The sequence below is a fragment of the Cryptomeria japonica genome, chromosome 9 (genome assembly GCF_030272615.1).
Source record: "Cryptomeria japonica chromosome 9, Sugi_1.0, whole genome shotgun sequence".
Lineage (NCBI taxonomy): Eukaryota > Viridiplantae > Streptophyta > Pinopsida > Cupressales > Cupressaceae > Cryptomeria > Cryptomeria japonica.
Window position 1 is genome coordinate 724,029,841 of NC_081413.1, and position 25,991 is coordinate 724,055,831.

Sequence of the window (25,991 nt, forward strand, 5' to 3'; positions counted from 1 at the left end):
ACCAAGCACTCCAAAGTATTTGGTGATATTCCACCAGGTAGACCTCCTAATAGGGGCATTGAGCATGTTATAGAATGAGAGGAGGGGGCTAAACCTGTTATTACTACACCCTACAGGCATCCGAAAAGGTATAAGGATGGCATTGAGAAGGCTATTAGAGAGCTTCTCAAGATGGGGCACATCAGGCCTAGTAAGAGTCCGTTTGCTTCTTCAGTTTTGTTGGTTAAAAAGGATGGAACTTTCAGGATGTGTATTAATTCCAAGGAGTTGAACAAGAAAAGAATTAAAAACAAATATCTGATTCACTATATTGATGAACTCATAGATGAGCTGCATGGACCCTGTTACTTCTCCAAGATAGACTTGAGATCCGGCTACCATCAGATTGAAGTCAGGGAGGATGATGTGGAGAAGACAACTTTCAAGTGTCATTATAGACACTTCGAGTTCTTAGTCATGCCATTTGGCTTGTATGCACCAGCTACCTTCCAGTCTTGTATGAACATGACATTCAGAGATTGGTTGAGGAGATTCGTGCTAATATTGTTTATGACATACTGATTTACAGTAAGACTTGGGAGAAGCATTTGAAACACAGATATTTTGTTGAGCATACTAGAGCGTGAATCCCTGCACGTAAAAATGTCTAAATGTGCTTTTGGGATGACAGAGTTGCTGTACTTGGGGCACATCATCGGTGCCGAGGGTGTTCATGTGGATTCAGAGAAGATCAAGGTTATTATGGATTGGCTGCCATCGAAGAATATTTCTTAGCTAAAGGGATTGCTTGGTTTGTGTGGATTCTACTGTTGTTGTGTGAGGGCTTTTTTTTCAGACTGCTGCACCCCTAATAGATTTGACTTGGAAAGATGCTTTTGAGTGGTCAGATAGAGCTCAGCAGTGTTTTGACAGATTCATGGAGTTGATGAGCACATGCCTAGTTTTGGCCATTCTCGATTTCAGTAGACCTTTTGAGTTGCATTGTGATGCTTTGAGTGAAAGTCTTGATGCGGTATTTAATGCAGGATAGACACCCTATTGCATTCGAGAGCAAGAAGTTGAGGGGTTTTGAGAGGTGCTACAACATATATGACAAGGAGATGTTAGCGATAATGCATGCCTTGGCTAAATTCAGACAATATCTAGTTGGTAGTAAGTTTACAATCAAGACTGATCATAACAGTTTGAGGCATTTCCTTGGGTAGAAGGATCTGAATGATAGGTAGCAGAAGTGGGTTAGTAAACTGCAAGCTTATGATTTTGACATAGTTTTTGTCAAGGGCAAGAAAAACATAGTTGCTGACGCTTTATCCAGGAGACCTCACTTGTGTGCTTTGGGAGTGTTGGAGGATGATTGAAGGGAGTTGATTTTTGCAGAGTATGCAAAGGAAAAATGGGCTACTGGGATTATTGATGGCACTATCCAGGGTGACAGGAACATATTGGTAAATGACTTGATCATTTACAAGGAGAGGATCTTAGTAGTGCTAGGATCTGCTATGAGCAAAAGATCTTGATAGCTTTCCATGACTCACCATTAACAAGCCATCCAGGGTATTTCAAAATTTATAGGCAGGTGAGAGTGTTTTACTTGGAAAGGGCTCAAGTTAGAGGTCTTACAGTATGTAAGGGAGTGCCCAGTGTGTCAGCAGAATAAGCATGAGCACTCTCTCTCAGGTAGATTATTGCAGCCCCTACCCATTCCCGAAAGGAAGTGGGACAGTGTGTCGATGGATTTCATTATGGGCCTACCCAAGGTCCAAGCCAGGGATTGCATATATGTTGTGGTGGATCAGTTGACAAAATTTGCACATTTCTTTGCCATTCCATCCACCTATACAACAATTCAGACAAAAGAGTTGTTTTTCAGAGAGGTATTCAAGTTGCACGAGTTGCCACGAAGCATCGTGGGTGACAGGATCAACAGGTTATGAGCAATTTTTGGCAGAAGCTCTTCAGGTTGTGTGGAACGGAGCTTACCCCAAGCACTAGTTATCACCCACAAACAGATGGGCAGTCGGAAATTGTGAACAAGTGGGTGGAAGGTTACCTCTCTAATTATATCGTAGGGCAGCAAAAGGCATGGGTGAAGTGGTTGCATTTAAGCGAATACTGTTATAACACCACTTATCATATGTCTATGCAGATGTCACCCTTTATGGCTCTTTATGGTTATGAGGCTCCAAGCTTCTTACGTTTGTTGTTTGGTGATAGCCGAGTACCAAAGGCTAAAGATCTCTTACAAGAGAGCCAAGATATCATGAGGTCATTGAAGGAAAACTTGCAAAAGGCTCAGAACCAACAGAAACAATATGCAAACTAACATAGAGTAGAGATATCTTTTAAGGTTGGTGACATGGTTTATCTTATGCTACAGCCTTACTGACAGTCCACTCTCAAAAGGAGTGGTGCAGAAAAGTTGAAGCCACGCTACTATGGACCTTTCGGAGTTATCAGAAGGGTTGATGAGGTGGCTTATGAGCTTGAGTTGCCGACAGACAATAAGGTACATAATGTTTTTCATGTGATATGCCTCAGAAAGGTGTTGGGTCATAATATGATACCTTTAGCAGAGTTACCTTCTCTTGATGATGAGGGGAAGCTTATCTTGGTTCCTGAGGCCATTCTTGAAACTAGGGAGCATACTTTACGGAGATGGATCGTTAGGGAATATTTGTTGAAGTGGAAGAACTTGTTGGTAGAGGATGCTACTTGGAAGGGTGAGTATGTCTTACAACACCCAGAGTTGACATTGCTTGAGGACAAGCAATTTCAAGGGGGGCGAACTGTAATGTCCCCTTTTTAGCTGACATGAGGTGATTTGTCGTTAGCCCTTTTTGCCATGGTCCTGAAGGATAACCAGGGCCCTACAGGGATCATTGATGGATTTGGCCTAGGCAATTTCAATTGCAGACCAATCGGAGGTGATTTGACAAGTTTTCTAGAAACTTACTATTTATAGTAAGTCAGTTTGGGCTCAGTGATTGGTAAATTTTGAAGCAATTTTGGTTGACAAGATTTTGGTGCATTTTATACTGCACTTGGATTGCAAATTTAATGGACCATTAGTTATTTGGGCAAAAAATTAAAAGTTCATAAAGTTAAATTTAAATATTTAACTTTAGTGATTTATTTAATGCTGGGACTATAGTTAATGGGAAAATTAAAAGTCCCCTTCCTTTAGAAGACATAAGGGATAATAATACTCTATTGTATCTTTCTTTTATCCCACATTTGTGGTGTCTTAGGAAATGTGGCCAGCTGAAGTCATAAATATAGAGCATTTAATGAAGATTTGGGATATCTTGGGAATTGTGTTTCTTCTCAGAGTTTGGATTTTTGGAGAAATCTGGAAGCCATTTTCAGGCATTGGAGGACATTCACCTTCTTCTACAACATTTTTTACAGCTGTGAAAAGACCAGGTCTGGAAGATATTTTCAAAACAACATTGGTAGAGCAGTGTGGCTTTGGTAAATTAACAGATAGCTGGAAAGTTTGCAGGGTTTGGGGTGTCAACCAGTTACTTCATTCCAGCGCTGGAGTAATACTTTTGGAAGTTCGAAATCATGGAAAAGTTGCAAGTGAAACGTTGAATTGGTAAGATTGTTCTTTTGGTTTGAAAAGTAGTTCTTTGCAAATTATTAGAGCTCGCCCAGCTGAAAGGAAAATCGCAGAGTATATACATAAACTGTGACAGGGAACATTGACAAAAAATGTGGTGTAGCTGTGGGCACTTTTCAACTGTTAAAACAACGCAGAGCTTTCTGAAGGTGCTGGCCATCCTTATTCCACCAGGGCAAAGTTATATCAAGGTTGCAGACCCCACAGTGATGCTTAGTTCGAGTGCAGCCATGGAGTGAATGCTAGTATCGCCAAGTAGAAACGGCTAAGGGTAAGAAATCAGACATCGTTAAGACTGCAGATTGGTGAGGAATTCAAGCTCTTTGGTGTTCACCGCGACTCAACTTCCAAACTTGGCATTCGCTGTGTTAAATCTGTGCATGGACAGTGATAAGGAACGGCTGGGTGGGCTGTGTGAAGTGGCCTAGCCTGGGTGTGGTCCAAGGATACCTAGCAGCAAGTTATACAGTGGTTCGAAGCATGGAGCTTGCTGCAGGGACATAGACCAGTCCTCTTGGTGAAGCGAATTCCAACCAGGTTCCATCATTAAAAACACTTGGTCTTGTATATGAAATTTGCTAGATGCAAAGAACGTGAATGATACATTTTACAGAAAAAAATAATTGGTTAGTGTCTAATTGGGATTTTGGCAACATTGTTATTGTTCCTTATTAGTTATCCAATTTGGGTTAGTTACAGCAGCAAGTCAATGTGAATGCCAAAATTAGTTTTTTTTGAAATATTTGTAATTTGTTAGTCGCTTCATACGTGAATTTGTAAACTGGATGAATGCATGGAAACAAGAAACGCAGCAGGTTCAACTAAAACACAGGGATACACAAAATAAAATAGACATTTGTTGCTTTCATCAAAAAAGGGGCAGCCCATTACAGATTTCATATCATGAAGGTTATTAGGGCTTGTTCTTTTCATTTTCCTCGCATCAATCTTATTGCAATTCAATCAAGACTTAAAGCATAGGAGGTTTGCAACATGATTTGTATCATCATCTAACCATGAAAATCACAAGCAACCTCAATTTTGTAACATAAAGTAACTTGTTTTGCAAATAGATGTCAGGAGCAAGGACTGGATGTAACCAAAGGCAAGCACAAATGAAAGATGAATTTATAGTACTCTTTGAATGCAAGCTTTCCTCCAAATGGCGAAAAGTTGGTGACACCAACCTTGGTCATATTGACATCAATGACTTTTGGGATCGAGTGTTTTGGAAAGGAAAGTACAACACTTCCAAGATGGCAAGAAAGTTGACAAGAAACGGCATCTCCCATATTGCTGGCTTCCCCCCTGCAGTTCAATGTAGTGAGCTGATTGTAGAGTGTGCCAAGCATTACAACTTAGAAAAAATGCAAATCATAACACCCGATGGTAAAGTGTTAGCTTACTTCACAGAGGCAGCAGTGGCAAAAGTATTTGATCTTCCTGTGTATGATTCCATGGTTTTCAAGAGCAAGAAAGATGCCTTAGCCTTATATGAAAGCAAGCCTGAAAAACGTGCTGAGATTATCAACAATGAGTGGATCAAAGAACCTAGACATTACCATAAGAGGTTACCAAAGAAGCTTCTCAAATCTGACTTCAAGGAAGGATTTGGAGAGTTAGTCATGATGCTGAACCGAGTCATGGGATCCCCACAAGCTTCTTCATATGAACATGGGATGTGGTACTACATTGAAGAGGTTGCAAGAGGAGCCAAGATCATCAATTGGGTTAAATTAGTGAGTGGCAACTTGAATGAACAGTTGAGAGACAGAGAGCATACAAAGACTTTTTATATGAGCTCATATGTGGCATATATCTTAGCTAGATATGGGAAATACAAAGGGCTAACTTGTAGGGCAATGGTTGGACCTGTTGAAGGACAAATGCTAGCATATGACACCTATCCTTGGCTACACTTGCATAGCATTGCTCACTACAAGAGAGTGAATGATGCCTTCACGATGCACATTGTGAGAAAGTTGCAAGGAGGCACTCATTTAAGGTTATCTAAGGAGGCTATGAATTTGATCAAAAAGTATGGTTCATGGTACATTCAATTCCCTAAATTCACTTATCTAAGGATACAAGGGTTCTCATCATATGCACATTGCCTTCCAAGGTATCCTATGGATAGGATGGTGCTACTAGAGTTATCAAGGTAAGTGTTGGAGTATGATAAGATTAAAAGAAAGAAGGCAAGAATGACTTTTCCCATCATGATAGGAAATTCCATTGAGACATGCTCTACCTTGCAAGCAGCCCAAGGATCTGAAGAGGAGTTGCAAAATTATAATCTCAAGACACACACTACAAGGTGCAGCTTTGGTCCTTACCACAACATCAAGACAGTAAATGGAGAGAACCTCCATCATTTCATGCACATTGAAGATCATTGGGCCAATGTAGCAGATAATTATGAGATAAGAAAGAGGTTGTATTCAAGGCTATCACTTCAATTGATCAGACTTACAAAAGTATTGTGTGTGCTTGATCAGGTTGAGGAAGATGATAGGATTATATTACAATATTTTGACAAGGAGAAAGGTAGACCTCTTCCCTCATTAGACTGGTCCGCCCTTGAGATTACTTTACCTGAGATAATTGTTCAGCCAGTGATAGAAAACACTAAGTGATGGATACTTCAGCATTTTGATAGATTAAGAGAGCAACACATCTCTTTAACCTATGAATTGATGGACAAAAGGAGAATCATCATCTTCAAAATATGAATATTCCAAGGGATCCGAAGATGAAATCACAAAAAATGAGGTGAATACACAAGAAGAAGGGAGTCATGGCAGAGATAGAGATGCTCTCGAGTGTTCACAATCTTAAGGAAAGAAAAGGAAAGGAGTGCACGAAGAACCAGTGCAGAAAAAGAGACAAAGTCAACAACTACTCAGTCCACTACTACCACCTCTTCCGTGAGAGAAGTTGATCTCTTTGTGGATATGAATGCAGATTCAAAAGAGAGATACACATCCCTGGGAGGAGATAGAATCACTCCAAATTTGCAAGATAGAAGGAGTGTGAATGAATCAAATGAAACCTTAGCAAAATGATGTGGAAGTCAATTCACCACCTCGCAATGAAGAGCCTCCACACAATCAGCAAGAAAATACTGTTGGAGAGATGCTAGGGATAGATACAGATGTTTGTGAGGAAGATTTCCATGAAAATACAATTGCAGCCCCAAGAGGAAATCCACAGCAAGCTGAGTTGGAAGAAGACGATGAACAGTTAAGTCAAGTACTTGAATGGCTAAGGGAAAGATTGAAGAAGAAGTCCATAGAAGTGATTGATGAGGTGAAGGATTTGGATGCTTTGCTAGCTGGGGTGAACCAAACTAAAGAAAAGAAACCTAAGAAATATTCCAAAATTATAAATGAAGCTTCTAGTTCCCGAGTGATGCAAGTGGCAACTCCAAAAGTTGACAAACCAAGAGAGGAGATCACAGCTGAAGATTATTATATAAGAGAGATTGATCTAGGTCCTATCACTAAGAGTCAAGCGGTTGATAATCTACAAGGTTCAGTCTTTGATATGGAAGAGCAATTGAGGATAGAGACTAAAAAGAAAAGGCAATTGAAGAAAAGAAAAAAAAACAGTTAGTAGATTATATACAATGTTTGACAAAGCCACTCCGAGAAGAAGGTGAAACATTTGTCCCTCCTAAAATACTTTCCAAGGAAGCAGTTGAAGGCATCAAGGAGACAAGGGTGATAACTCAAACAACCAAAGGGTGGATTGAAGGTAACTTTAATCAAGCAAATGCATTTACTAGAGAATTTGTGCAAACATATCATAAGGTCACATCATTCTTGTGTTGGATTCATAACACAATAGAATTGTGGGAAAACTTCCAAGTTATTCAAGACAAGACTATCCCACGTTTGCAAGCATTGAAGGATATTCCTAGGTAAACTTTGATAGATGGAGGAGTAATGGGGGCAAAGGCAGTTTATGACTTTGGCCGATGGTATTGTGCCTTGGTAGCTAAGAAGGAGACTCTTGAAAGGGTGAAGGAGGATTGTATCATAATGGAAGAGATGCTTAAAGGGACTCAGGATCAGCTCCTTGTGTCAGTCAGAGAAGTGTATGGGCAAGAGACAATTGATGAAGACAACTTGAGTGTTGATGATTTGCAAGGTAAAGTGAAATGCAATTTTTTTCCAGCTACAGGTTTTCAGCAACTCTTTTGAGTAGTGTTTCTTCATTCATGGCATTCATTGAAAATTTTAGAAAACAAGAATTGGAATGACAAAGAACCTTTGCCACTTGTGCTGAAATGTTGGATGTTGTTGAGTTCAAGCTTGACATGGTCATGTCCAGGTTCATCGTATTTGCTCTCAAGGAGAGACACAAAGGGAATGTTTTTCTAGAAGAAAGTTTGTTGCAGTCCTAGTTGGAATAGAATTTTTCCGTTTGTTCTCTTTCCTTGCATTTTGGGCCAAGGAAGGTGTTCATCTTCTATTGGCCGGTTTTGATTAAGTTTGGCAATCAATTAGTTGGTTACAACTAACCCTAACTAGGGTTTAGTTGTCTCAATCTTGGCCATTGATTTTGGATTGATATTGGCCCTTTATTTGTATTTGGAGCTCTATATAAGCTACCATTTTTTCATTTGTAACCAATGAGAGACTTGGAGAATTGTTTCTACATTGCTGCTGGATTAATATAATATTATAAGACATTGGAGCTTGGTGATTTTATGTTATACCTTGGAGTATTTGCATGGTTGTCCATCTTCTGAAGTTAAAGTTAAAGTTTGTTAAGTTATTTTGAATGAATGAAAGATATTTGTGCAAGACTTATGGTGAAACTTTTATGTTCATACTAGTATCTGTTTTATTCTTAAATACTTTGTGTGGTCAATTGATCTCTATAATCAAGCTTAACTTCAATTGCTATTAATTCATTAGCATGCATTTTTTTGATGGTATTGATGATTGTGAGTGGTGATTTGAACATCATTAGTTATCCTTAGAAGATCGCACTAGCTTTGTGGAGTTGTTTATTGCATGTCAAAGCAAAGCCTAGTTAAGTTTTACTAAAACATTTCTCATTGTCCTTGCATTCTTAGGTTTAGTTTAGCATCTCTCAACCCTTTAAGCTTTTGTATTTTGTTTTATCAAACAATCATTAGAGTAGCAAGATAAGAGTGTCATTGTAAATCCTTTGAATCTAGACTCATTAAGCATTCCTAGTGTCTAAGTGATTCATCTTCTAAGAACTATGTAAGTTCCCTTGGATTACCAACAATCACATCAACCATTGAGCTATCTACACGTCAAGCCTTGACAATAGAAATCTTGGAGTTGTCTCGGTTGATCACATAATTTAGCATCTGAAGATATTTTGATCAAGTGAGGATAGAGTGCCTTTGGTATTTTATTTTGTGTTGAATAGTGCATGAAAGCACATCAACATGTCTCCTTACAACTTACACTTGGAAAGGGGACATGACACAATTTCCTTGTTTTAGTGTAATACAACCTTTGCCTTCACACAATAAAGGTGGACACAACTATGTAAAAATATGAATTTTTTTGTATTTTTTCCAATTATAGAAGGCTGAAATTAAATGGAAAATGTACCTAACCCTACACTAATTTTAAATAGCAATATTAGATTTCAGAACTTATCCAATCGTATATTCATGAAAATAGCAGCAATTTAATTGATAAATAATAGCAGAACTAATTATAGAATTTGCAGATCTATTTAATAATGACAATGAAAACAACCACTTGAAACTTTTGAAATAACATTGATTTTAATGGGACCCAAATGGCAAATGAGACCATTGTGTTGGTTGAAAAGTTTGTACACCTGAGGAAATATACAAAATTGTGGCTTCAACCACAGTGTGTGAGTAAAACTCTCCTAATTAAGGGAAGGCTCCCCCTATCTATATCTAATCTAAAACTAAACAGGATGAAACAATAGTCTTTCTTCTTTCTTCAAGAAAGCCAATATCCTTTTCTCTTCACAGAAAAGTGATAGCAAGTTAACTTAAAATAGTAAATACAAAAATGAGACTTTTTTGTAGGATTTTTGGAACATAAAGAGAAGCAAAGTTTCCATGAAGCCACAAAGACCTCCATCACTTCCTCGGGATGGGAAAACAGAAAGAAAGCTCAAAATCTTCAACTATCTATTCTTCTATCAACCTTTTTAGATGATTTTCTGCTAGCTAAGCACAATATGTAGTAGCTCAAAGTCTAACTACATGATGCACTTCACCTTACATGCACAAGTCTTAAAAATAGAATTAACGCAAAATCTACAAGCTATCTTCTCACTTTAGCTTTCCACACTAGTTTCAGATATGATAAGCAGCTCAAAGTCTGCAAGACCAAAATCGAAAACCAAACATATTACTCTAAATACAATTAGCAGCTCAAAGTCTGCAAGATTGAATTTAAATCCTTCTTTCACAATAGAAGAAAACTCACAATCAACTCCAGAAAATGTCGTTACATAACAACTTGAATTGGCACAAAGTCTCAACACAAGTTGCCTCTTTTATTGAAAGCAATCTGATTTACATCTAAGCTCAAAGTCTTAGAGTGCACATACAAACAGGCAGAATTTTGTTGCATTGCCAAAAGATAAAAATTACAATAAACCCCCTCAAGTATTTATAGGAGAGGAGTCATGAGAAAAAGTGGGAGGATCTGTTGTGTGTTGCACACGCTCCCTGTCGCCGACAGGGTCCCCCTTCCTATTTTGAGCCTTTTGTCTTTGCCCTATTGAGTTTCTCGTAGAGTGTCTCGCGTCTTTTCGAGCGAGTCCGCGATTGGTCCATGAAGTGATGATGTCAAGGAAAAGAGCCGATGAATCCTCCCGGCTAGTCTGGCCCTCGGCGTGAGTACCAAGAGTTTGTTCGAAGTTTTAAAAGATTGCCTTGGATAGGCGTAAGGTAGTAGGAATTGGCAAAGCCCGCCAAGCAAGAGCAGTGCGCCTAAAGGTCGCACGAGGACCAAAGTCGCCGTTTTTCGCACAAGAGCTACAAAGCAGATTGCATAAGGTTTATCCCTGTGAATGTTTGTAGGATTTGAATGAAGGATGATTTTCGCCTGCTAATGAAGGATCAAACTCCCTGACCAAAATGCTGAAGTCGCGAAACTTGCCTGAATGCCTTAGGAGTCCGATGCCTCCAAAATCCAAATTTGTGGAATCTGGCGAAAACTGGTCTAAGGGCCGATGTTTTACGTAAGTTTTCAAAATTGCCTTAGGGGCCAAATTTCAGACCCAGAGGCCAAAAGGGTTAAAATTTCACTAAGTTAAAAGTTGCCAAAATCGCCAAGGGGGCCGAATTTCGGACCCTAGGGCGAAAATTTCAAAATTTGATGTTTCCCATTTGGTCCGAAAATAATGCGAAATGCTTTTAAACGTTGCAAAAGGTAGGTCCAAGTCCGAAAATCACTAAAAAATGCCCAAATTCGGACCTTGGGGTGAAAACTGGAGAGTGTAAAATGCAAAGTATTCCCAAACGACCTTCAAGGTCCGAAAAACGCCCTGAAGCCCCAAATTCGGACTTTAGCTCCGAAATTTAAAAAAAATGGCAAATCGCAAAAGGGGCGTTGAAGCTCCAAAATTTGTAAAAAGAGCGTTTAAGTCCGAAACTCGCCATGAGCCTCATTTTCAGACCCTGGAGAGGTAAGTGAAAGTGTATCGAATTTATAAAAGGAGACGCTGAGGTCCGAAAAGCACGTAAAACCTCAATTTCGGACCCACCAGCTCCGAAATTTCGATAAATGGTAAAGTGCGAAAATGCTTTAAACTCCGAAAATCACTTAAAGTCCTTATTCTTGGACCCTGGGGCAATTTTGGAAAAAGAGATATAAAGTGTCGAAAGTTGCAAGAGAGGCGTTTAGGTTCGAAATCACTTAAGTATTTCCAAATTCGGACCTTGGGACAAAAACGTTAAATTCGCGAAGTATTCCAAATATGCTACAAGCCCCGAAAATCACTTAAGGTTCTCATTTTCGGACCCTGGGGCGAAATTGAAAGAATGTAAAAAGTGCGAAATCTTGCAAAAACTCCTCCAGGTCCGAAGTTCGCTTTAGACGCCCATTTTCGGACCCTAGCCCCGAAATTTTTAAACCCATCAAATTTGCAAAGAAGATATAAAGGTCCGAAGTTCTCCACGAGGCGTTGAGCTCCGAAGTTTGTTTAAGTTTGCAAAATGCGCTTCGAAGTGCCCAAAGCTCCATAACGTTAAAATCGCGAAGTATATCTCAGGCCTGAAAACTCCAGAAATCCCCAAAATCGCGAAAGGTTGAAGGCGATGAAATTGGCAGAAACGTCCAATAGCTCCGAAATAAGCAAAATCATTCCCTAGGTCCCAAATTGCGATAAATGCAAAACGCTTAAAGCTCCGAAGTCTGTTTCCAAGTCGCAAAATGCACTTCAAGTGCCCAAATCCCCAGCATGTAAAAAAGCGAAATTTGCGAAAGCAAAAGAAGAAAACGTCATTGCTCCGAAGTTCACGCGCGCTGGGTAAAGGCAAAATTTAAATTTCAGAGGGACCTCCAAACTCTCCAAGGTCCGAAAATAAGAGAATAAAACGCCATTCAAATTCGTAAAACCCTCCCTCAATGCTGTTGCATTTCGTGCAAAGAAGATCACGACAGATTTGAAAGGGAGACAGAGCCATTTCATGTGAATCATATTCAAGGTAAAACGTTATGTAAACTTTTCCAAAACATTCAAATTTAAATTGCCAATTACCCAAGGTAAAAACCATTTAAAATGATAAATTCTCTCTCGTCCAACAACCGCGAAAAGTTTAAATCAAGAAGATAACCGTTGAAATTCGAAACTTTGCAGAATCGTCCGTTCATTTCACGCGGCAAGGTCGGGCAATCTCTCGCCATCCGCTCTCATCAGGTAAGTACGCTTTGTCTCGTATGATTTTTGGAAAATGCTTAAACTCGAATAGACAAATGCGTGAAATTTGATCAAAATGCTTGAATTCTTGAAATCTGCATCTCTTTCGCTCATAAAACGTTGTTCAAAGCACTCGAAATCTAGAATTCACTCCTAAGGCTTCACCAGAAATTGCATCTTTTTCAAACTTAGGAGAACTTTTCATGTTTTGTCTCTGTTGAAATTAATTCAAAATCCAGAAAGCGTTAAGTGTAAATTTGCAATAAAAAATCTTCATGGATATTTTGGTTTAAAATTGATCAAGACCTTTTAGCTAGAAATGTCACTCCATGCCCAATCTAAATGTTGAATTAATCCTTGAATGTTGGAGTATTTTCTATCTAACCCGCCTTACTTCTTTGTGTATCGCCTCGTAATTTGCGTCCGGCTGTGCAAGATAAATGCCTAAGTCGGCGGTAGAATCATCAAAGACGCCCGCTACGGCCGAGACATCGCGAGCATCCAAATCAGATATCCCGCGTAAGGTTGAAAGGATGAAGTATCAATATCAGAGAGGAGGATTGAGGGAGTCGAAGGTTCAGAGCGTCTGGGACAATATCGATGATACCGACCTTGGCCATATTGATATTCAAGACTTCAGGAATCGGGTCTTCTCACCCAACGCATATGGCAGGCCTAGGCAGATGGTGGAAAGTGGCATCGCCCAAGCGGCGGGATTTCCTCCAGCAATATAGAACTATGAATTAGTAGTAGAGGCTGCCCGACATTATGAACCAAATTCCAGACTAGTGCTCCTCCAGAATATGACTATCGCCGACTTCTCTCTTGAGGCCATTGGTGATGCATTTGACATCCCCTTTCCAAACAATCCCACAGCTACAACCATAGATGAAGCACAAGGGGCATATGATATGAATCCGGCCCGGTGCAAAGCACTGATCAACGAAGAATGGTACAAGGAGAAAAGGCCTTCAAGCACCAGAATTGTGAAAAAGACCCCCAGGAGTGATTTTCATAATGAACATGGGGATATGGTCACATTGCTCAGCCGAGTCATGGGGCTTCCTAAGTCCAACTACTTTGAAGAGTGGATGTTCTATTTTACAGAGCAGGTCTTCGTCGGGAAGTCTAAGTTTGACTGGGCCCAGATCATAAGCGATAACATCCACACTCAGCTGATTGAGCTCGAAACGAAGAATTACTTCACCATGACCTCTTATTTGGTCTATGTGTTCGCCAAGAACCAACCACTGCCAGGTTTGATAATGAAAAGTGAAATCGGGAATGGGCCCGGTCAGGTACAGGTCTATGATTGTTACCCGCAGCTGCACTACCAAGATATAGCTCAGAGGGAAAAGAACAGCCCAGCTTATGCAGTTGGCCAATATGAGTGTGTCAATGACGCCTTCACAATGCTCCTGGTCAGGCTAATGCAGGGAGGATTACACATAAGGCTCTCAGAGCAAGGTACTATTCTAGTACAGAGGTATGGAGCCTGGTTCATTCAGTTCCCAAGGTTCTCCTACATCCGAATAGCTGGCTTCGATGGTGCTCCCCTCTGACTTCCACGGTATCCCACCGACAAAGTACTACTTATGGAGGTTGCAAGGCAGTCACGCCCGGCCGACATCTTACTCAGAGAAAGTAAACAGGCTGGATTCACGTTCCCCATGATCATAGGAAACCATGATGTCCACTTGAAGACCCCTACCCTAGCAAAGGAATCCCTTGCAGAGCTGGCCTCTTATGGCCTACAGGACCATTTTCCAAGAAATTTTTTTGATCATGATAATCTGGCAAAAAGAGCCTATGGCAGGCGGTACAGAGCAAAGGAATCAGTTGAAGACTATTGGAAGAATTGCTCTGATGACTACGAGGTCAGGTGACGGGAATATTCTAGGCTCAGTGTGCAACAAATGCGACTCTTTGAATACCGTCGGGTCCCAGACCAGCTCACAGATTCGGGGAATTGCCTCCAAGTCCGAGAGTTTGAAGCAGTAAGGCATCTCTTGCCAGGCGTTGATTAGTCCCAGGACCTAATCACTGATTTCGAGGTGGTCATGGCTGCCCCAACAAGGTACACAGATCAATGGTTACATCAGCAAATTGAGAGGCTAATTCACGAAGGAGTCCAGTTCACTTACCACTTAATGGGCAGCCTTGATTCTCAGTCCTTCGAAGATGGAGGAACGTCCAGTGCACCCAGAGAAGACATTGGGAAACCTGAGAAGAGAAAGAAAGCTAAGGCTTGCAGAGGGATTCGGACCTCGAAGAGAATAAGAAGGGAAAAAATCCCCGAACAAGAAGGGAAAAAATCCCCATAAGGAAGCCAGAGGCCACCTCATCGTCAAAGAACTCCAGTTCGTCCGACGATGTAGTAGAATTAGATTGCATACCTGCTCCGCCTTCCCAGAGCGACATCGATGCATTTGAAGCCAATGATCCTCCTGCGCCCGATATGCTAGAGACTGAGCTAAGGGCCATCGAATCAACCCAACCAGGTAACCAAATAGAGGAAGGAGAAATTCCATCCATTCTTTGGATTGAAGCGCGTGAGCCCACTCAACAAAGCCGCCATGAACTGCTGCTCCATAATGCTGCCAAAGAAGACTCTACCGTTGAAGGAGAGCAAAGGACAGAGGAGGCCCGCGAGCTCGAAAGGACTGAAGAGCGACCGTCGCACGAAGGTACTAGACAATTGTTCAGTGAAGTGGGAGAAAATTCAGCTGCAAGCAAGGAACTTGGCACCTCCTCCATCCCTCCAGTAGTAGGACAACTCCGAATCTGTGATGAGTCAGCTGAGAATGCCAAAGAACAGAATGTAGACTTAACCACATCATCATCCCAGACAGTTCCTCAAGAGTGGTTGATTGCCAGAGCCCAATGCAAGGCCGCCACCAAATCACCTATTGATCTAGAGGACATATTCTCGCGCATAGACCAAGCTAAGACCAAGGGGAAGAAAACGCCCAAGGCATATTCCAGAGTGACCAAAGACGAACAAAGGAACCGCACTCTCTATATTGCCACCCCACCTGTAGACAAGCTAGCAGATTAGATCACGTTGGCAGATTATAGCATCACAACTGTCCCCATTGGACGAGCCTCTAAGGAGCAAGAAAAAGAAGAATTCAGGGATTTAGTACAAAATATACTTAGGCAGCTTGAAGAGATAACAGCTGAAAGGAACATGTATCGGGCTCGTGCTGAGCAAGCCGAGGGATACATCGATCAGCTCCCGAGGCCATTACACAATACTTCTGAATCCCATATTTCCCCGACAACATTGGCACAAAGGACCACTACAGAATTTGAAGGAGTGCGGGACACCGCAAAGGCTGTTAGAGAATGGATGCAGGGCATCAAAGTGAGAGGGGAGCAAATCTTCGAAGATCTGCGCGAGATGGCCCTCCATAGGGAAGCTATTGTTATCAAAATGTGTAAATTGAAAAAGGAATGCTATAATATTCACGAGGCGATGGCGAAGACTCTACCCCTTGTTCGGGCTTTATTTTGCACCTATTATCAGATTCCTACTGCTGATGCTATTTTGAATCCTTATAGTATCAATGCCTTAAAAGACTGGTATTGGACTCTCAGCATGAAGGACAACATGAGGGATAGTATCGACAAAATGCATGATAAGTGCGATGACACTTTATCAAACATAAAGGACTTTGGTGAGAAGATCCTCAAGCCCATGGTTCCTGGTTGGAAGGACAGTATGGAGGATGGTGAAATAAAGCCGCAGTGGGAGGACCGATTCATTCCCAAAATCACATACTCCATAGGGGATCTAGATTTCGCTTCTGAGCTGCAGGCGGACATATCATATTTTGAAAATCACAAGTCATACTAGAGAGAGAAACTGGAGAATTTGGATGGCCTCCTGCAAGGTATCAGTTACAAAATGCTTAACCCGCCTATGCCGCCAACAACCGAATTATTCAAGTTATGCTTGAGATTCCAGGACTACGTTCGGGTAGAACGTGCAACTGATCGGGATATCTAGGGAGAATATTTGCACGACGAAGTTGAGTTCGTCGCTGAAGAATCTAGAGCTGGAAAAGAAAAAATGGTTTCCTGAAAAGTACTTTTTCTCTCTAAATCTTAAAGTGCACTTTTGCACCAAAAGGGTGACATTTGACTTTTAGTCAACAAAATGTAAAACTTTATTGATGCACCTTTTTGGATTATTTCAAATTGCTGTAATTATCCCTTTTTGGGTAGTTATTGCCCATTTTGGGGTGGTTGTTGATAGTTGCATCCCATTTATGGGTATGGGCAGTCATATTTATGGATGAATCTGGGCCACTTGTTTAGATTAAATCTAGGCCATTCATCCTTTTTTTTGAAGTCTATTTAAAGGGGATTGGTTTCCCTTATTTTGTAAGAAGTTCTTAAATTGTTGCGAAAGCTCTGGAGAAATTTACAGGAATTAATGCAAAGATTAAAACTGTTTCAAGTTTCCCTGTGAGTGCATGGTCTCCTCCTTCACTTAATTTAGAAATCTTTCAGTTATGTTTATTTCTTTTGCATAGCATTTTTTAAGCAAGCATCTGATAGAATCCTCGCAGTTCACACCATTAGGGAACGGCTGGTTGCCTTTCTTTTTGCATGGTTAGTTTGAACCCCTCATGCTTAGTTCGGTTATCAAACACATACCATGAATGTAAAAGTTCTAACATTGTGCTTGGTAACATGAAAATCTTGTTTTCCTTTGAAGATCGCACTTGATTTATGCAAACATTGTGCTTAAGTAGCTGGTGATGCTTAATTTAATTACTTGGAGGTGTTTGTCTGCTTGACTGAATTTGCTATCCTAGTTAGAATTTACATTTCATGTCTCTCTCTTTCCCTATCCTTCCCTCCTTTTTTCCCTTTTTTTAATATAAAAAATCTGCAGTCCCACCAAAACAGTATCAAATTAACCGATATCATTTGATAAAAAGATTATAAAAGTTCCAGGGAACTTATCTATAAATTACCAATTCAACGTAAGTCCTCCTTGTGTTTCCAGCATAAACACATCAAGCCGCTGAAAAAAATCCCGCAGTCAAGACCTAACAAAAGAAACCTTGAGGTTGTCTCCTCTGATCAAACTTAGAAAACAACATTAGAGACTTCCTTATCTCAAGAGAGAGTAGGATAATCAGTTGGCTATTCTATTCTGCGTTGGCCGTATGGAGTTTGCAGCAATGCGATTTCAGACACGTCAACAAGATCCCAACTAACTTGAGAAATTCTCTCAACCACCAAGACTTGTTCAATAACTAACTATGACTTATTCCAACTAGTCCTAATTGAACACAACTTGTAGCTGCTTTACTTGTAATTACAAAAGTGCAAGTAATGAGTAAACTTGCAATTACAAAGTTATTTTTTTACATGTAACTTGTCAAAACAAAATTATAAATGCATAACTAAAACTATTCCATGTGTCTAAATCATAGAAACGGGACTCGCCCGGACTCGGCGAGTCCGAGTCCGAGTCATGCTCGCCGAGTCTCTGGGACTCGGACTCGGACTCGTCCAAGTCTAGCGAGCAAACTTGCCAGACTCGCCGAATTGGCGAGTTTGGCTCAAACTCGCCAAACTCGGCGTGAAATACTACACCTTAAAAAAAAATCCCAATCTAAATAATAAAATTGAAACTTAAGAAATCTCATATTAAAAACATTATTTACATTGTATGGCTACTAGCTGGGTTAGTAAAATGACAAAAAAAATACATTTTAAAAAGTTTTTTTTAAATGAATGGTATCGTGTTTGTTCACTACAACCTTCGCCTGAGACTGAGAAAAATTAGGGTTACAACATGTCAGCCAATAGAAAAATAACACCCGGCACCTTTATTAAATAATAAGTTTTTTTGGCCTCGCAGGGCGCTGCCCCTCGACCCCGCCCTGTATCGTGACAGGGAGCGCGCAAGGGGCGATGCCCCTTGACCCTCGTTGAAAAATATGGGGGGAAATTGCGTCGATAGAAGTAGGGAAAATTTAAGCTCAGAGTCTAACACTGATTGGATCGACCAGGTAGATATAGAGGTTGAGACTGTAGCCATGGCAGAGGAGGAGCGGAGAGCACGAGCACAGACAAGAGATTCAAAGGCAGATAGTGACACGGATGTTCTTGATGTTGGTGAGCATGGCATGGTGTCATGGGGAGCGGCTATGGCTGTCGAATCATCCAGGACCTACCTTAGACGCCTTCGCAGGGGGCCGGGGCCGGAGGGTGCAGGCTCCTCTGAGCCATAGGCTTGTAGTTGTATTTACCTTTGGTATTTGTATGAAACATTTGATGATGATCATATGATGACATGGATTTTTAATTCCATGAGTTTTTTAATATTGTATACATTTGACAATATTTATATATCTATGTTTGTTATTTCCTTCAGCTACAATTTGCTTTTATGCTTATGTGATTGATGTATACTTGTGTATGTAATCAAATGAGCCCAGTTTGATGATGTTATTGTGTCTTTAAGGTGTATTCAATAAAGGGTGTCTGAAACAAGTTTTAAATCTTTAAAAATCTCTAAATTTCTTGATTTTTCCACTTTCCCGAGTCCAGCCGAGTTTGGAGCCGAGTTTGATGCCGAGTCCGAGTTCGAGCCGAGGCCGAGTCCGAGTCCCGTTTTTTTGGTCTAAAGACACGACTCTAACTGCATCATCCTTTGTCTGTGATGATCTTCATGTCGCTTTAGGATGCTAGAACTTGAAGTATTTTGGATTGGTAAAGACATCTTGAACCGGAACGGGAACTTGCATCCTTATCTTCTTGCTTGGGGTAGTACTAGCTTTTCAAGAGGGAAAGGGCTGCCTTCCTCTTTTCATGTCATGACATCTTTGTCTTGAAAGCATTCTATGCTCTCAACCATGAACTGTTGTTGTATCTATTCTTTCTATCATCCTCCAATCTTGAAATCCACTTGCAAAATAAGGCCCATGCCTTAATCCATTGATTTGGTAGATCATGTGTGCAAACAAGACTGACATGGGAAGGGATAGATTGATGCAAAAATGGGCTCATAGGTGAATTTCGGGTTCTAGAAGCTGCATTACATGTGTGGGGAAAACAAGAGCATTAACTTGCAATTGTGGAGAACAAACATGCAACTTCATATGTGTACTGGTTAACTACAAGTTTGCACTTGTAATTGGACCTTTAAGACTCATTTTCAAGTGTTTTTTGAGTGCATTTTGGATCAATTTCGGGTTCTGGATGGCTGACTGCAGGTAGACTTTAAATGGGAAAAATGAATGAAGGTGTGAAATGAGTGGATGAAATGGTGGGAATGGTATGTATGGATGATGGCAATGAATATGGATGAAAATGGAAGGATTTTGAGAATGTCGTCTTCAAGAAAATGGGAAGAACTTTCAACATGTAATCCAGTTCTAAAAACCCGATTTTGAAAGAATGGGTATTTTTCATCTTTGAAACTTGGAATTTCACCAAAAGATGATTAAAATATTCCAGCCAAAGGGAAGATCAATTATTTTCATCCTACTTGTAATTGGGATATAAAATCCCGAATGCAAGTAAAGAGGGAAAATGGGGAAGATCAATGCAATGTAAAAATTGTTTTGCCAAGGGGGAAAATCTCTCTCACAAAACCGATTTTAGACAAGAACTAAGAAAACTAACATATATACAAATTGATCAAGGAAACCAAAACAAACTAAAACAAGAAAAGAAAACAAGAAAAAGAGAAGAGAACATACCTTGATCAATCAAAACGACCTCCCAAGAATAAGAAACAATCCTCGAAAGAAGAGAAGAAATCTCTTAAATAGACAACAAACCACACTCCAAACCCTAGCCACGTTTTTGAAAAAAATGCCATATGTATCAAAACGCCCATTAAAAGCATGAAGAATTGGTCAAGTAAAGCACCCAATCTCCACGCCTAAGCAAGACAAGACAAAACGATTTAGGAAAGACAAGATTCGTGGCACTTGAATGAGGCAAATCGTGGCATTTGACAAACACGTTTTTGCTGTTAAAACACCATAAAACCAGCGATAATGTCTTCCAAATGGCGTGAAGATAGTTTCAAAATGGATGAAAATAGGCATGAAATCAAAACGCCTTCCTTCTTGAATTTCTCCATAAAAATCTTTGGAAATCTTCAACAAAATCCTCCAATATTGCTGGTTGGGTTTTTGGGAAAGAACAAGTTTAAAATTGCAAAGAACACATGAAATCGGGTTTCTAAAACCCATTTGCAAGTTTAAAAATGCTCACTTTTCATGCATAAAGGTGAGATCGGGTTTGTGAGAGCAAACAAGTAGTTTAAAATACTTGTAATAGGGAAATAAAACTCCCATTACAAGTTTTAAACAACTCAACATAAGACTAGTAAAGGGAAAATAAAATTCCTTTTACAAGTCTCAAAAACAACTTCAAAATAAAACTTGTAATAGGGAAATAAAATCCCTATTACAAGTTTAAGTGACTTTATAAAACTTGTAATGGAGGAGAAAACCCTCTACCATAACTAAAAATCACGTAAGTGAAACTTTTAAAAAGAATTACAATTTTTATTTTAACTTTATAATTTAAAGTTCACTTGTAATATGCCCAAAAAGTTCCTACAATGACTTAAAAAGCCAAAAAGCAACAAGGGGGAAATAAAAAGTAAGTTACAAATTCTAATTTCATAAAGTGCACTTGTAATTAACTAAAAATTTCCCTACAAAGACTAAAACAAAGGAAAACATTAAAACTTGCAACGTAAGGAAAATTTTCCATCTGCAGTTAGGGAGAAAAATCCCGAAATTGAAGGAAAGACATAGCAAACGAACCCAAAATGCGATGAAATTTGAAACATGGTTTGAGGATGGACTGAGGATTAAGCCAGTCCAGGGATAAGGCGAAATTCTGCCTCGGGAAGCGTGCCACAGAGTAAAATTTTCATTTTCTGACAATTTTTTTATGTAATGGTCCATCATTTTTTAAAAATAAAAATGAGGACAACACATTGAATAGTAGCAATAAGTAAGCTTAAAAATAATAGTAAACAATTGGCCAATCCAACAGTTAATAATGCTAATTAGTTATAGGAACTTTCAGACTCGAGTCTTAGTCCAAATAATTATAAGAGCAGCAAATTCACTAGCAACAAACCCTTGAACAGAAATGAGTGATCAGCATGAATTCAATTCATTTTGCAATTAATAATCATTCACTTACAACTTGTCATATATGAACAGGTAGAATCATTGTACCAAGGGGGCGCTAGGCTGATTTACAATTCTAAAAATCAATATTATTGTTGGCACAGGCTCCAGCAGCTCCAGTAGGTCTAAAAATGGATGGGGCAGGGGCTAGAAGCAAAGTACCAATGTTAGCACATTTCAAATATTGAAAATGGATACGGCATAGCTTGAATAACAACAAAAAATACCTATGTTACCCGAGGACGCGTCCCCGATATTTTTTTCAGCCGTCCTTGTCCCAGGGACGTCTGGGGGACAGGGGACTCCTAGGGGACGTCCCCATAAATTCTGCGTATAGACAATGAATTTTGACAGTGAATTCTATAAGCAATTTGACTTTGACTCTCAATTTAACACAAATTTGCCATAAGAACTCTACTAGTTCTTTTATGTTAAGGTTCTATAATGGATATGTGCATGTTTTATCCATGTTTTCATATGAATATTTTAAATTTCCCTATTTATTTTAATTTTCTCTACTTTTATATAGCCGTCCCCTAGCCGTCCCCAAAATTGGCAAAAAAAATCACTATCCCGGAAACGCGTACCCCCGTCCCCTGCCGTCCCCAGCCCGAAAACTTGGGGTAACATAGGAAAATACTCTTAAAAATGTTGATAATGGTGGTGCAGCAGTATTAATGGATGGAATAGGTTCCCGTTCAACAACTAGTGAAATTTATGGTGGTTGCTGTTTTGGATGGAATTCACATCAAAAAATCTGCTGATCTGCCAATACTTGCTTATTAAATATGAAACCTAGCATAAATGTGGTGTAGCAACATGTACACTTGGAACCCTGACCAATATTGCCGATTTGTGGAATAATTTGTTTGCAAATATGAATTGTATTTGCAACAATAAGAACAATCACAATCCTTGAGTAAAATTGCTTCAAATGGATATGCATGTTTTTGTCCTGAAATTGAATTATGAAATCAAGAGGGTTTATGTCCTCGTGATCTCACACACCAAGGGTTTTCACCCTTGAATGCACAATTTCAAAATTTGAATTTGAAATAATGACAAATGGGTTTCTAACTTTTGCCACTTGCCTCTCCTTTATAAGCGGTTCCTTTTGGGCACTTTATTATTTTTTGTTTTTTCTTCTAAGTGATTAAAAAAGTACTTTGAAATAAAGTAATACATAGATCTTATAATGTTTCATTTAAACAACTGCCAGTAATAACATATAATTGCCTTTTTGAAAAGATGATTGGGGCCAAATGTCAATACTATTGTGAAATTATTTCTAATATTTTGTTCCTTAGCCTACAGGAAATTTAAATAGGCTATAGGTTTTCAATTAATTCCTTCATTTTTGAGAAGGGGACATGACAAACTATTCAAGAGTTGGTTTACTTGGGTGAGATTGATCCATATATTGACTGGATTGCATAAGTTGAGGACACCTCCTATTTATGATGAGATTGATGATTTTGAGATTGAAGCCGAGGAGGATGTAGTAGAAGCAATTTCTGTTGAATTGAATGACATCATGGGAGATGATGTCAAGCTAGAGGAGTTATTGCCTTCTAGTTTGAGGCTGGAGCCACAACCTCTTAGTACAAGGGTGGAGCCATATCTGATTGCAAATATGCCTCAAACTATCACTAGAATCTATATAGGAAAGAGGAAATTGTAAATTATTGTAACTTGCATCTATATGTAATCTTTGATGGTGATTTTCTATCATCACAATACACGTCATATATATCAATTGTTCAATTTGCGTGAAAATGCAATATTGTATTCTTTTTGTATTGAAATTTAACAAAAAACACTTCCTTGACATTTTACAGACTCATTTGATGTGCTGATTTTTAAAGTAGTTTAAATATTTTGCATAAAATTTATGGTTTTTTAAAGGAGTTTTGAGTACGTTTTGAAGTTGTTGAGTTTCCTGAGTCACCTAGTCTGAGTCAAATTTGGGTTTGCCAAGTTTTGCCTGGTTAAGAGTTATTGAATTATGATTCACCATTCAGAATGTTTAGGAGGACCAATATTGGTTTTTTTCATTCAGTGCTTGCCAATGGACATTTTACTATCTTCTGTAATGTTTTTGTGCAGGTTCTCCTTCTCTACAATGTTTTTTGTGCATAGTAAGTTTCACAGCTTCCTGCTTCATCTATGTTTAATGAACTAATTTTATCTGGTAAGAGAAGTGACGGTTATTAGCAGTATTTGCCTCAACAATGATTGAAAAGTTCAATTAGTATTTGGCTCCATGTTACTTATAATGACTGAGCAAGTTCCTGGAGTTAAATTCAAACTTTTTTGTACCCAGATTTTGTTGTTACCACACACAAGTGAATGTTTAGAGTGTTTATCAAGAAGCACCAACTATATTCATCTCTTTATATCTTCAGACTATAAATCTGAGGCAAAACAATTGGGGATTGATGCAGGAGAACAAATTGTGAGCAGCCTTGCACGGATGGTTTTACTTATATGGTTATTTGTAGTTCTAATCATCAATTCAAGTTATACTGCAAGTTTGACCTCAATCTTTACTGTGCAACAGCTAACACCCACAATTAAAGGAATTGATGATTTGATATCAAGCAATCTCCCAATTGGTTATCTAACAGGGTCCTTTGTTAGAAATTATTTGTCAGGGGAGCTTAATATAGCCCAATCCAGGCTAATCCCTCTTGATTCTCCTGAAAAATATGCTAAAGCACTCTCTGATGGGATTCACAATGGAGGTGTGGGAGCAATTGTAGACGAGTTTCCGGCTATAGAACTCTTTTTATCAAACCGGTGTGGTTTTGGTATTGCTGGTCAGCCATTCACCAAAGGTGGATGGGGATTTGTAAGTATTTTCTTCACTTATGGTCATGACTAATTTTTTATGGCCACAAGCACACACTTTTGCAAATTTCATTTTTCATTTCCTTGAACTCTCATTCATCCTGATGATGGATCATGGAGTGTGATCTGAAACGTTGATGATTAAAAACTTGCACACAATCAAATCCAGAAGCTGTTCACTTAATTATCATGAATTGTGGAAATCTGATAGAATTGACAAATTTTCTAGTTTTCCTCAACATTCTGAATTGTATTTATTTCCCTTTTCATTTTTTTGTTTTTTGATAGGCTTTCCAAAAGGGCTCCCCACTACAACTTGACATATCAACAGCATTACTGAATCTTTCAGAGACAGGGGAACTTCAGCGAATCCATAATAAGTGGCTGGGTATAAGCAAGTGCAATTCACATATCAATCAAGATGGACCAAACAAACTTCGTCTGACAAGCTTTTGGGGCATTTTCTTGGTCAGTGGAGTGGCAGCCATGGCTGCCCTTCTTGTATTTGTATATCGTTTGGCTCTTCAATTCCGGCATCATCCAAGATCATCTGATGATTCTCTGCACAGTGGAAGTGTTCTGAGAAATTTTGCTTCTTTTGTGGACCAGAAGGAGATTGATCGAAAAAGTGAAGGGTCCTCTAAGAGGCGACGGACTGAAGAGGAGGGAGAAATAAACCAGACAACAAGAGAATAGACTTTATGACACTGTTCTAGTGAATACAAATCTGTTGAAATTGAAGTAATTATACTTCTCCCTTTGCAGATGGAAAGTCCACCTTGACGTGAACTGCAGTTCAATTAAAATGACAGATCCAATCAATGCCAACACTAGGATCAAAATTATTTCTAAAGTGATATTTGTTCACCAATTGATACCAAAGGTAAAAAGTTGAATCTTTTAAATTATCTACCTCCTGGCTTCCTGCCACGAGTATATCCACTTTACTCTTCACTGTTGGTTAGATATAAATTGGTTTGTCACAAATCCAAGCACAATTCAACCTCTTTGTCTAAGAACTGCAACTGAAGTTTCTTTGCTTACTGGCCTCGTCTATATTCAAAGAGGATTAAATAATTTTTTTGATACAAATCTTCACTGGAAATGGTCGGAGTCAGCATGATACAAACGCTAATTGTCATTGGATTTGTATAGATCAGTCTTTATACGAAAAATTTAAGCTTTTTCCTTAGCAGACACAATTTTCTGAAACTGGCTTCAGGATTTTTCAGTACTTAAAGAGAAACGTGCTTCCTCAAATTCAGTTGCTTTCATGTAGGTTTAATTTCTTTAAAATTTTAAAATTTAGTGTTTTTTATCTTCTGCTTCCCATTTGTGCAGACAATCTCTTTCTAAATTATGTGGTCATAATCCATGTACTTGAAGTTGCATTAAATTTGCTTCTTTCTTGCATTATTAATCTTCCACAT

The 25,991-nt window shown here is 39.2% G+C and overlaps 1 protein-coding gene across 2 annotated transcripts in view; it reads left to right on the forward strand.

Annotated features, from left to right (window-relative positions):
- LOC131067430 (glutamate receptor 3.4) overlaps nucleotides 1-25,753 on the forward strand; it is a 72,029-nt gene extending 46,276 nt beyond the window's left edge. Inside the window, exons 4-6 of one of the 2 annotated variants that reach the window (XM_059211026.1) lie at nucleotides 23,818-23,849; nucleotides 24,117-24,562; nucleotides 24,850-25,753. In XM_059211026.1, the coding sequence (XP_059067009.1) occupies nucleotides 23,818-23,849; nucleotides 24,117-24,562; nucleotides 24,850-25,257 (886 nt within the window). In that variant the 3' untranslated portion in view covers nucleotides 25,258-25,753. The remainder of the gene's footprint in view (nucleotides 1-23,817; nucleotides 23,850-24,116; nucleotides 24,563-24,849) is intronic. The other variant, XM_058002435.2, reaches the window with a different exon arrangement.
- Nucleotides 25,754-25,991: the final 238 nt, after the last annotated feature.